General features: G+C 53.9%; 1 protein-coding gene across 5 annotated transcripts in view; it reads right to left on the bottom strand.

Annotated features, from left to right (window-relative positions):
- Positions 1–13,291, bottom strand: part of PAX2 (paired box 2) — a 77,688-nt gene that overhangs the window by 32,878 nt on the left and 31,519 nt on the right. For 3 of the 5 annotated variants that reach the window (XM_069460246.1, XM_069460244.1, XM_069460245.1), the window contains exons 4-5: positions 12,421–12,506; positions 10,654–10,773 (exon numbers count right to left, since the gene is read on the bottom strand). In XM_069460246.1, coding sequence (XP_069316347.1) covers positions 10,654–10,773; positions 12,421–12,506 — 206 coding nt within the window. Of the gene's footprint in view, positions 1–5,146; positions 5,216–10,653; positions 10,774–12,420; positions 12,507–13,291 lie in introns of all 5 variants that reach the window. The other 2 variants (XM_069460242.1, XM_069460243.1) reach the window with 1 other exon arrangement.

Raw genomic sequence — 13,291 nt, 5'->3', positions numbered from 1 at the left:
GGAAAAATAAGGTCTCTAATTGTTTCTACTTAGGAGACTCCTGTAGCTACCTTCAGGGCTGTAAGGTACCTGCTTGCTCTAGACTGAGGTGCCAGAGAAAAATGGACCCCCAGCATCAGGAGAAAAGGCAGGTTCCTGGGGACCCAACAGTACCACATTCTGGTCCCTTTTACTGCCCAGACCTCATACTCACTGCCCCAAGACCAGCCACAAGGTCCCTCACCCAGAGCAACTTCCACAAGCTGACTGCCCTGGGGGGTCCACACTGCCCGCAGCTTACCACACCATCAGCCCACCTAGATGCCCACACTGTCCGGGTGCCTGGTCAGCCACCCTGCTTAAGGTGATGGAGCTGGCAGGGGAGGGACGAGGGGAGGAAGCGCAGCTCCCAGAGCTACTCCTACCAAACACATAGTCTGCCTTCCTCCATCCCAAGCTGCCCAGGCTGCCTGGGCCCAGAGAGGTCTGTGTGAGCCAGTGAGTGTGTGAGTGTGTGCGTGTGTCCGTGCATCTCTCCCTCTGTCACTGGCTCGCTCGTTCTCCTGCTTGCACTTTCTGCTTCAGGAGCTATCTGGCAGCCTCTGAGAGGCTGCTCGATGGAATCCAGCTCTCCCTGGGAGGAAAGCATGAACTTCATAAACTGCACTGACTTTAATGCAGGTTCCCAGGGTGGCTTTCCTCAGGCTTTTCTTCTCTCCCCTTGTCTGCTCTGTCTCGATCACACTTTATTCTGCCCCTGTGTGCACCCAGACCACACACACACACACACACACACACACACCCCTGCAGGAAAAGAGGAAGCCTGGGGCAGAAGAAGGGAAAGGTGCAGAAACTCTGCTTCCAAGAGAAAGCCTCAGCCCCAGCCCTGGAAAGGCCCCCAGGAGATGCCACACGCTAGTCTCCAGTGGAGATGAGCACAAAGGGTGCTTTGAAGCAGGCAGGCAGCGCCTTGGGGAGGGAGGAGATGCTGACATTTCATGGGGGTAGCCAAATTAGGGGCCACCTGGAGGCTGGGCCACAGGGCTCCAAGAAAGGGAGGGAGAGAAGGCAAGGCCTCCACGCAGGTTGAGGTTTGTGAGGCCTCTCTTGTCTAGTGCTGTCAAGGTCAGCAGGTTCGGGTTCACTGAAGGGTCAGGATGGTTTGAATTACTGGCTCTGCTGCAACTCGGCTGGGCTCATGATCGTGATGATCTCCCGGCCTCTGCATCAGGCCCAGCCCTCCCTCAGCCCTCTTTGCCTTTCCACCCCCATGGGGCAGAATAGGGAGGGCCCCAGAGAGTCCTAGGGCCACCATGGGCCTGAGGAAGGCAGGGCAGGGAGGGGTCCTTCCCTGGGCTCCAGGGCAGGCAGCCATGGCTGAGGAGGCTAGCAGGACCCATTCCTCTGGCAGGCAGAGGTCCTGGGTCTCCCTGGCCTACATTCTCTCCAAACCCTTTTTTGGAGGGGTCCCCCAGGCCAGCTGCTTGCCATTCTGGTCAGCAGAGGAGAAGGTGCCCAGGAAGCCATCCCACGAGCACCAGGGCCTGGGGCAGCCTCAGCGCCCATTCCTCCCTCCCGCGTGCAGAGCCTGTGCTTGGGGGAGAAGAGCAGAGCTGAGGCAGCGGATTTCTCGCTAGTGCCCTTGCCAGGTGGGGGAAGGAGAACGATGCCTACCTGCAGGGCGGGGAGGTGGTTGCCAAGTGGAAGATTAGGAGTTGAAGACGTATTCTGACAAGAGGGCGCTCATCCACCAGGATGCAAGCGTGGAGGCGAGAGGAGGACCTGAAGCCTTGCTGCGAAAGTCATATATCTCTACGACACCCACCCCGATTTCCAGTGGTGGAGGGGTACACAGAGCACCCCCAGAACAAATCTGAGCATTCTTTCCTGCAGGGTGGGGTCGACCTATCTCTTCTGACTTTCTGGTACTTTATGGAAAAAAAATACTCTTTTGTGCTAAATCTCAAAAAACTTCCCCAAACAACCAAATATAACTCTTTACCCACAACAGCATGAACTAGTTCGGAAACGAAGGTGGTTAGTGCTTTGGCAGCTGTGTCTGGTATAAACGCAAGGATTTATGTACAAATTCATGCATCATGTCAGCTTCCCACAGCCAGGGCTAAACCCCAGTACTTGCCACAGAAAAATACAAGTCATGCGTGCAGAGGGCCCAAGGTAAGGGTCTTAATAAAACATCAACATAACCTGCACCTGCTTCTGGATAACAACACGGTCAATGTCCAACAGGCTCGTGGCCAGCATTATCCAGAGAGTTTGGTTAAAATATGTGATCCAACTGAGATAGAAAAATTCCCCCCTCAGGTATGAACAGTCTAATTTCCCTGGTTACTAGGAAGATAAAATCGAAGCCATGAATGTATGTTAAATGGGGTATTTTTTTTTTTTTTTTTTGGCGTCTTACTGAATGCTGACCTTTGACTCTGAGCTCTTTCTTGGACTAGAGTGGACATTAGCCAGGTTTTGAATATAAGTTGGAAACTGAACACAGGTTGAGCTTTGTAAATGCAATTAAACCCAGGCACTTGTCTAGACAAATGGTTACCTTCATATAGATTTGGTATCTGGACTTTCACAGGATCTGTCTCCCCGGGAAGGGAGCAGAGCCTCTGACAGGCGATAGATAGTATAGTGTGTGTGAAATCATATAATCCCAGTAAGAATCCACGGAGCACCTCTCCTTAGAGAAATACAGACTCTGCTTGGCTTCCAACATAATGTCTCCTTTCAGCACTGGGCGAGGGCCTGGGAGGACAGCAAAAGCAGGGAGAGGCCCTGCAACTCCTCACCCAGGATGTTGCTCACTTCACAACTCAGAGAGCACACTAGCCCCAGGCCCATGCTCCTCCGTGGGTCCTCTCTAAGAAGGGAATCGGATGGCTGGATGTGTGTGTGTGTGTGTATGTGTGTAAGGATTAGGTGTGTGTAGGATTAGGCAGACACAGTTGTGCCCAAGTGCTGGGTTTAGGTTAAGGAATCGGTAAAGTCTCATTTTTTTTTTTTTTTTTTTTTTTTTTTTTGTTGAGACAGAGTCTCACTTTGTTGCCCAGGCTAGACTGAGTGCCGTGGCGTCAGCTTAGCTCACAGCAACCTCAAACTCCTGAGCTCAAGCGATCCTACTGCCTCAGCCTCCCGAGTAGCTGGGACTACAGGCATGCGCCACTATGCCCGGCTAATTTTTTCTATATAGATTTTTAGGTGTCCATATAATGTCTTTCTATTTTTAGTAGAGACGGGGTCTCGCTCAGGCTGGTCTCGAACTCCTGACCTTGAGCAATCCACCCGCCTCGGCCTCCCAGAGTGCTAGGATTACAGGCGTGAGCCACCGCGCCCGGCCTAAAGTCTCATTTTTTTTACCCAATATGGTACAACCTTATCATGTCTTCTGGGCCCTCGTTAGCATCTCTTCTGCTCCTTCAGGCTGAATCCTGTCCTACTAAAATAGTGCACACTCAGCAAAACTTCCCAAAGCCCTTCCCACGCAGGGAGAGTTCAGATCCCTCTCTGGTTCTGCCAGCCCCTGCATCTGGACCAAAAGGCCGATGAGAGAGTCAGGGATCGGGCCTCTGCCTCTGAACACCTGCCGTGCTCAACCCTCACCCAGGTTCGGAGCAAGCCTCCCAGGTTGCGCTCACCTGTAGACCTCCCCATCGCTCTTGCCCCAGCCTCCTCCAAGACAGCAGGCTGCGCTGGAGCACCCAGGGCCTGGGCAGCAGGGCAGTGGCAGTCTCTGCTCTTCCTGGGCGTCCTCCTTGCCTGCCTTTACTGACCCCAGCACTCCTCCCGCTGCCCCTCCAGAAGGAGAGCTAGGAAGAGAGCTTGATGACCAGAGCATGCCTGGTTTACATTAATGAGCTACACCGAGTGTAACCCAGCCACCAAGGCAGCCTGCAAAAGGAGGCGATCTCGGGCAGCCAGGAGCAGAGCTGCTCAGGTAATTGGTTTATCTATCTGGAAGCAGGGGGAGCAATCTCAGCACAGACAGACTAGCAGTAAAGTCTCTTCCTTAAGGCTATTTCCTTTGTCTTTTCAATTGCTTGCACATCCATGTGAGAGAGGGAGAGAGTGTTAAAGAGAGAGGGAGAGGGAGAAATGTTAATTTGTGAATTAATGGCTTTTCTCAGCGGAATTGTAAATTCAAATGTCACCTCACACGGTGACACCACGGCTGGTCTGCTGAAGAAGCAATGATAAGATCCCCCACCTCCCTCGGTGCCCCTCCCTCCCCAAAGATAGCTGTGGAGTGGAACATGCTACTTTTAATTTGCAATAACAACACAACAGAGGTATGCAGTAATGACTGCCTTCTTCCACCCTCCTCCTGGCTTCCTTCCCCCCACCAGGTCCACTGGCTCCCCCATTTCCTCTCTCCCCACCCACCTTGCTCAGGCTGCCCCCAACCCCACCCCAGCCAGTGCCTGATCCCATGGGGGGGTGCCTTTGGAATTGACGATGCTGCAACCCTCTCTTCTCCTTCAATAATCAGGGAATTAATGACCCTGAAGTTAAAGTGAGGCTGATACCGAGGCCCTGCCCGGCGTTGGGAAAAAGCCTTCATTGTTTTCAAGCAGGAGGCGGGCAGCAGTGAGGGAGATTCATGGATGGAGATTGAATATGCAATTTTCTTTCACCTTGCCAAGAGCTGCCCCTGGGCTGTGCCTGGCCTAAATTTTTCCTTTTACCATCTCTGCCTTATCCGGCCCTCCCACCTCCCTTCCATTCTTTCCAGAAAATTACCTTCAAAATTGATTTCCACTTTTACAAACAAATATAATGGGAACACAGGAAAAAACTTGGGCCGTGATGAATTAGGGCTGTCAGGTGCTTCCAGGTCTCCTTTGCTTTTGTTTTACTACCCGATCTGCTCTTTGTTTTTCCAAGGGCTGGAAAGAGTGCCCCCCATCTACTGAGTGCCTGACCCTCCAGCCCCCGGGGCCTCAGCCCCCAAGCCCCCTCAGTGGCCCATGGCGGAAGTGATCCAGGCTCTGAGACTCTATTAGCCTCTTGGTTTCCCAGTGGAAGCCTGAGCCACCTCCTCCTTTCCCACTCTCTGGCCCTTAGGAACCCACTCTCTGAATGTTCTCTAACCGCCTCCCCCGGGCTATTTCCCTTGACCCCCACGCCATGTTCCCTCTGGCCCTCATACCTCTTAAAGTCCAGACCAGATGCAAACCTCCACCTCCTCTAATGTGGACAGGATCAGTGTATACCTCAACTAGAGCAAATAAGAGACAGACAAACACTGAGAGATCCTGAAAGACAGGCAGGTAGAAGATTGGGGGCAGGACCCCAAGATTGGGAGACCAGGCTCCTCTTCAAAGGCTACAGGGTTCTGAGTGGCAACTCCCACACAGCATGAGGGTGTGAGGGTTCCCGCCTCAGTCTAGCCTTGGGCCCTAGGCCACCCCTGGAGGCAGGCTCAGGACAGCCCATTCATTCCCCAGCAGAATGTAGGGTGATGCCTATGGAGCCCTTTGGGCCAAATTCTATAAGCACTCCTGTGCCCAGGACTATGGACACTTGACACACTCAGGCCTGGCTTAGAGCTCTCCCCGGGGCTTGTGGACAAACAGACAGTCACACCTGGCACTCTCTCTAAGCATGTCCACTAAGAAAACCGCACACATTCCCAACGCGTGACATTCCACATCCCCTTATGCCCAAAGATCTCAGTGGTGGAATACTCACACTTGCATTAACCACGTAAAAAATTACATATGGGTCCATAAAACAAACATACATTTTCCAAGGTAAACAAATAAACTTGCATGTGGGAGCAGAAATGTATACGGATGGCTAGAGGGAGAGATGCCCCCTTGTTAGAAAAAGAAGGGGGTCTATGTTTATATTAATCTAAAATGCCTGTGGTGGCTAAAAGATGACATGTGGCCCAGCAGGTAAGCACAGAGTAAATGAACAGGTAGAAATGGACAAAGGTTCTCCCAATCACGTGTGTGAGGCCAACATCTTTCCTCCACTGCGCTGTCCCATCCAGGTTAGCTTTTCCCAGCATCAGCTAAAGGCTGCCCTAGTTACAAGGAGTTGCACCAAAGTTAGGGAGTCTGTGCCCAGATAAATTTCTTTCTGACACAACTTGATTTCCCTTTGAAACATAAACCTGCCAATTAGGCTTTCTTTCCCAGATACACAATGACCCATCCTCCAGGATGATGTAGGCTAAACCCTCTATGTCCATAGTCTCACAATCCTTCCCACAGGCCCCATGAATTAAGTGCTGAGAGCATCTCCAGTTTACAGAGGAGAAAACTGAGCTGCTGAAGGTTAAGTAACTTGCCCAGCTAATGAGTGGCACTAGGAATCTGTGCCTCATTCCAGAGCCCATGCTTGTCCCTCTGGAGCCACACTGCCCATCCATGTCCAGCTCCAGGGACTGCACAGTGGCCCGGATCCCACACCCTCCTTCCTGGCAGGGGTCTCTGCAGTCTTGCCTTGCCTCAAGCCAGGCTCCTAGACAAGGGCAGGGGCTGCTCACTTTCGCAGCTTTATCCCCTCATTTGCTCCAAGTCTAACCTGAGCAACACTTACGGGGACTTCTAGGAAGGAAACTAACTAAAGAAATAAACTGTTCCTTCCAGTTATGGCTTCATCCAAAGCAGAAGGGAGCTATTAAAGGCAGTGATAGGGCTGGCCATTTGCAGCCATACAACCTGCCCTGCCTGCGAACTGCACCGGCTTGGCACCACTCAACTGCACAATTCATCGTGTTTCTAATTAATGGAATGCCAAACCACGGCCCCCTGCAATTCCACACCTCAAAGGATGATACCAACATACCTCCCTCACGCAGATCACCACACTCACCATATGACTTCATTTGGATTTTTGGACAAGTTATGTAACTGTTCTGTGCTTCAGCAATGCGTCCATCTCTGATGGACAGTGATGCTTTGGGCCTGGAAGCAACTGGGTGAAGGCAAAGGACTTCTGGTTTTCAGCCTGACTACAGATAGGGCAATACAAACATCTCTGTCCTCCAACCATGAGCCAGGGCACACAACGTTCAGGGAATCTGTGTCCCTTCAAAGGGCCCAGGGAATTCAGCCCTAATATGGCCACCCATAACTGCAGCTAAGAAGAAGTGAAGATGTTAGCAGGGTAATAAATGGGGACTCTACCTGCCCAGACTGACGGACAGCCTGGCTTCTGGGTGCTTCAGAACATAACTGCCTTATCTATCTGGCCTGTCTACCTGTCTCATTTCGGGAGCTCCTGGACTCTTGGGAAGAAGGTCAAAGCTTCTTGACCAGCACTTTTCTCAGAGGGAAGTCTGGGGCTTTTCCACACTCCCAAAGGCCATGGTATGAGCAGGAGTCTTAAGCAGCCTCAAAGTCACTGCCACTTTTTCCCCAGAGCCACAGCTGACTAGCCCTTTATGAATATCCCCACAGATATGATTGCTGCGGGTACTAATAACGCCGTCCATATTCCAAGTGCCAATGCCAATAATGTTCTGGGTATTATCACTGTGAACACCAATAACTACTGCTGAGATTGTCTCCAATAATGCCAGCACACACTGTAGTGATTGTCCTCGCTAATGCCCACCACTGTGACATTGTTAGAGCTGAAGAATAGGCCACACTGTACCCAGAGGCAGGAGCAGGAGCAGCTTCCTGGAGGGCAGAGAGGCTCACTGCTTGCCCTCGGGGTATGACACTTCTAGGGAGATGCCACAGTGCTTGGGGCCAGATGAGGGCCAGCCTGGCAGGGGCATCAAGGGTCCTCCTGGAGGGAGATGTGCCCCTCCACTCCAAGGTCTAGTCCTGACATGCATCCTTGGTCCCATCCCAACATCCCTCAGTTCCCCAAGTCAGTTTTCTCTTTTGCCTGCAGTCCTGGCCCAATAGCTGAAGGACACACCTGGGTGTCTGCACGGCCTGTGCCCGAGGCTGCCTTCTGTGACTGGCCTGCCAGCTGCTTTGCTACCTTGGCCTGACTGCAGAGTTGGGCTACATCATCTTGACACATAATTATCTCCCCTATTCTTAATCATCTGAGCTGCTCCCTAATGCAAACTGGGTCTGGCTGCTTATCGGCATCCAGTGGGGGAGGGGAAGGAGGGGCAGCAACAGATCCACCTTTGCTATCTCCTCTCCTCTCCCTTCCCATCTGGGTCTGATGCAGCATACTGGGGAGGGGGCTGGGAGAACTGGTCTCCCTCATAGGCTCAGCCTCCGCCAGGAAATGGCCTGGACTGGTCAAGAGGAGGGGGCAGTCTGCAGGAGAGAACCCCCCAAAAGGGTAGGGCCTCTGATCTTTCCTGCCACCTTGCTAGGCAGGCAGATAAATGTTTCAGAGGACACTCAGAGGCCCGTTATCCCTCACTTTGAAGACTTTAACTGCTTCCTGCAATGCGGCCCTGCTGCCATCAGTGTCACTGCTGGAGGATGAGCTTCCCAAACCCAGCCCTGCTCCTGCCCTACCTGGTCAGACATCTTCAGTGGCTGCTCCTGTCTTTGGGGGACAAAAAAGTCCAGACTCCTATATGGTCCAATCCTTGCCTCTGTCCTGTGACCCTCACCTTCCACCACTTCCCTGCCAAAGCTGCCCTGCAGCTGCTGGCCAAAGGGCCTTCTGGTCACAAGGCTCAGACTGTCAGATAGAATTTCAGGCAACCATTGTCTTTGAACATTCTCCTCATTCATCCCTCAGGCCCCTCCTCAAAGAGCAGCCCTCCCTGGGGTGTACTCCCTCCCACTGGGTGGCCTGCAGCCCAGACCTCCATCACAGCACAGTGGCTGAGGGCCTTTCTGCTCTCTGGGCTCACGGGTTCTACACACCCCACTAGAATGTAAGCTCCTTAAGGACAAGAATCATATCTTGTTCTGCTTTGGGATCCTGTGGCACCAAGCCTTTCTTGCAACTGTTGTGCAGGAAAGGTTCACTGAACCGAATTGACTTGAAACAATGAATGGGATCACCTGCTCGGAGAGGAGAGTGCTGTGTTCTGAGCCAGCCGGGCCCAGCCCTGGGTGGCTGCAGCCTCGTGCCAGTGCCTCCCTGGCCCCTGGGCCCCTTCCATGCCCCACAGGAGCCGGGGCATCAGAGGGCATGTTCAGCCACAACCTCAGACCGACAGGGGAGAGCACAGAGGGGGACATGTGGCCTTCCTCAGCTCCCTGGACAGTACACATTCTAAAAAGCACAGGTGCTGCTGGTTAAAGAAGAAACCTTTCGAGTTGGGGGCAGATTCTACCAAAGCACGCAGGGTGCCAGGGAGCTTGGCTGAGGCCCGCGCGTGGGAAGCCCCAGGGAGAACTGGGACTCAGGGCCTTTCCCGCAGCCTCCCCCTGCCCATCAGGGGCTGCCGCCAAAACAACCACAATGAAATTTAGCGAGTGGCAAAGGCCGTGGCAGCCAAATGGGTTTGGATATTTTGGAAGAAGGAGAAATAGAGCCAGACAAGCTGTTTCCCTGTGAAACGAGGCCATTAGGGCTTCTGGAAGGAGGCCAGCACCAGGTCATCACTGTCTTGCCAGGCCTAGGCCTCTCCTCCACTCTGGCCCCTCCGCTGGAGACCGGGGCTCTCACGCTCTCTTCCCTCCGCCTGGGCCTGGGGACTCTCAGCTGTGTCCCTTTTCTCTGTTCTTACTCCACTAAGCTTCCCTCCACCAAGGGCTTGTCTATGCTTGGGATGACCACATAATTTATTGTCCAAACAGGACATTTTTGAGAGAAAAAGGAGATGCTGACTGGCCAAGATGCAGTGACAACAGGCATAAATACGGACTGACCGGGCTAAGGGGAAGTGTGGGCGCCCTCGTGATCACTGTTTGAGGATTCTATTTCATGGGAGATACCTTTAAAGTCCTATACCCTCCCAAGGCCAGGAGGCCACCACTTCCCCAGCAGGGACCATGAGAGAATTGAGGCAGGAAGCAGGCCTGTGACGCTGGTGTCTGCTGTTCTGAGTCTGGCAGCCCTGTGCCCTGGCCTCACGCAGAAGAGAACCAGGTGGCCACCCAGGGACCCCCAATGTCACAATATCTGAAAAACACCTTGTCCCAAGCCCATTCCTACCACTCTCTCCCCTTATTTTCTTTCTTCTCTCCTCCTCCTCATTTCCCATTCCCTCAGCTCCCTGCCCAACAGTCTGGCTGCACCTCGGGGAGTTCCGGGGAGCGGGGAGGGGGCCAGGGGAGCCTGCAGGGCATCTCCACTCACAGAGAAGAACAGAGAGAGGCCACAGGAAGCGGTGTCCGTGTGTTACAGAGAAAGGACAACAGGGTCAGCTGAACGGGACATTGCTCCCCCACCTCCTGAAGGGCTGGGATCAGGTGAGGACAAGGTAGGTTGGCCTTTCATCCTTAGGTCAGAAACCAGCTGTCCCCAGGCTCCAAAAGCTTCCCAAGGTAAGCAGCCCATGCTTCTCCTCCCAGCATCTCATGGGGGAGACGGGGTGAGTCCCAGGGAAGGCGAGGCAGCGGGCGGCTGAGCAGATGGTGAAGCTGATGGCCCCACTAGCAGCCTTCTTCCCTCTCTCCAGGAGCCAGCAGGGCAGTGGGGGGACCTGGGCTTTGCCACTAAAACTGATCTCACGGCAGAGCAGCTGCAAGGCCAGGCCGAAACCGGAGCTCTGGGTCCAAGGACAAAGCATGCAAAGGGGAGGCCAAACCTCTCCCTCCTCCCTACCTTCATCACGTTTCCTCTTCTCGCCATTGGAGCGAGGAATCCCCAGGATCCCATTGATGGAGTAGGACCCCACCGGGTCATTGGAGGCGCTGGAGACAGGAGGGGAGGCTGTGCTGGGAACTGGGCGAGAGTAAGGAGGAAACGCCATCAGGATAGCACTTGCGATCACAGGTCAAAGCCCCAAGGCTGGGGCAGAGAGAAGCAGAGGACATAGGAGGGTTGCGGAACCCACACTCCCCTTCTTCCTCTGAGGCTTAAGGGGGAACATGTTGCCACATACAGTTCAGGCTACTGTTCACTCCTGTGCAGCCTGGGGTAAGTGGTGGCCAGTCAACTCTAGGCCTTCTCTGCAGACCTGTGGATTTCACCGGGGCCCTTAAGCTCACTCCCCTGGAGACAGAGGGAGTGCGTGCCCAGGACACTAGAGGTGACTCTCTAGAAAGCACCTCAGTGGTCCTCTGGAGAGCACAGCTCCTGGGATGCCTCCTTGCACAGCTCAACCAGTCCCCAGGGCTGCGCAAATCCTACTAATCAAACCCTAGCTCATTGTTCCCTGGTCTCCTGGGCTGAGTCCTTGCCAAACCTGATTTAGGGCCCGTGGCTTTCTAAGATTTGTCTCTGATTCTTTAGGAGACACAAGGCTGGTCCTGATGTTCCGTAGGAGTGTGCAGTTCTCTCTCCCAGTTGCTTCTTGTCTTGAAATCACTTGAGAAGTTCCTAATTTTCCCCTTAGGACACAGACTAGTGAACTCATTCACTCCATGGTGATCAACTTAGGTACAGCCCGGCCCAACCCTCCCTCCCAGCACACGCTGTAACACAGGCCTAGTAAACAACAACTCCTGCCAGCTCCAGGAGGGCTGGGACCAGTCATTGCTACTTCCTGCTGGTCAAGAGAGAAGGGGACAGCTGCCAAGAGGGGCAGCAGGAAAAATTTAACCACAGCCCAGCCCCTCACTCCCCAGGCCTCCTCTACGGCTAGAGCAGCACCAAGTTTCCCAGGAGCCAAAGTGAAGACAGTCTGTGTGTGTGTGTCAGGGGCACAGGGCGGGTGTCAGCAGGTGCTCCTGCAGGCCTGGCCATGTCGATCAGAGGCCCAGAGCATGGGTCAATAAATAAGGAGGATAGAGAGGGGCAGAGAGCGACAGAGTGGATGAGACAGACAGAGAGATCAAGAGTGACAGGCCGAGAGAGAAGAGGCCATGAGGAGGGAGGGGGAGACAGAGGAATAGACCCAGAGCCACACATAAGGAGAGGAGAGGAGAGAAAGGGAAAGGCAGAGAGAGGAAGAGGAGGAGAGGAGGGGAGAGAGAAAGGATAATTTTAAAAAATAAACAAAGATGGAGTAAGAAAGTTGATGTGAAAGAAAGAGGGTGCACAGAGGGAGAGGGAATCAGATAGAACAAAGGATAATGGAGAAGGAGGAAGAAGGAAGGAGAAGAAAAAGAAGAAATGCTAAAGGAAACATTGATCGGGAGAGGGAGGGGAAGACGGGGAGGGGAGGAAGGGGAGAGGCAGGGAGGAGGGGAGGAGAGGTTGCCTATTGCAGGACAGAGGTGAGGTGACATGGGTGGGAGGCAGGAAAAGCCTAGTGAACCAGTCTCTCTCAGGGACACCCTGAGCTGACAGGAGCTCAGGGAGAAAGGGACTAGGAAACTGGGTGGGCCTCGGACCTTGTTAGGGTGGGCAGGTCCCAGGGGTGGAGTTGAGTTTCCTGGCTTTCCCTAGGTGGGACCCGCTTCCCTCCACCTTCCCTGAGCCTCTTACCGATGGTGTGGCCGGGGGCAGTCACTCCTGTCCCAGCCCCATCCGGCGTTGGGTGGAAAGGCTGCTGAACTTTGGTCCGGATGATTCTGCAACAGCATCACAACAGCATTATACGTCACGTGCCGCTCCTGCCCCGGCCAATTCCAGCCCTGCCCTCGGAGGAGCTCTCCCTCTCCCAGGCTCCTCAGCTCTTTCCTCATCCATCTGCTCCCCGCACCCCTGCCCTCGCTGACTGCTGCAAGGCACAAGGCTTCCCTCCTGTTGGCTCCGCAGATCCAACCCAGCGCAGCCCTGGGCGGAGGCAGTCTGTGTTCTGTCCTGCCGTGAGAACTCATCCAAACTGTAGCTTGATTTTTTGGTAGAGAGGATCGGGGCAGTGGAGCCAGTGGAGCCATCTCTTTCCGGAGATGGGGGCTGCCCTGGTGGCTTGTTGTCCACCTTCCCTCCTCAACCACATAGGCATCTCCTCCAGGTACCAAGACCTCCTGAGTTTTGAGATCATTTTGGAGCTGGCTTTCCTACTGGGGCCGTGTCACAGTCCTCCAGAGTCAGGGGGGTGGGGTGGGGTGGGTGAGATTTCCCCATATCCTGGACTAATGGGAAGTAGCCAGGGAAGGGCTGGGTCACAGGTAACCCTTTTGTCCCCAGGATGCCAACACAGCTCAAGGTCCCTTTGCCAGATGTCAGGCCCGAACAACCTCTTCTTGAGCCCATTCTACTGCCCTCAGACAAGCCAGAGCCCTGTCCTCATCCACTGGCTGGCTTAGGGCCTCCTTTTCTGAGGGTCTTGCTTGGATCACAGCATCTTTGCCAGCCTAACTGAAAAGTCTGGTGCCCTTCCTGTATGCCCTGGGAGGAGGGGACCAAATCA

This window comes from Eulemur rufifrons, chromosome 28 (genome assembly GCF_041146395.1).
Source record: "Eulemur rufifrons isolate Redbay chromosome 28, OSU_ERuf_1, whole genome shotgun sequence".
Taxonomy (NCBI): Eukaryota; Metazoa; Chordata; class Mammalia; order Primates; family Lemuridae; genus Eulemur; species Eulemur rufifrons.
Note: the sequence above shows the minus strand (reverse complement) of the source record. Positions and strands in the feature narration are given on the sequence as shown.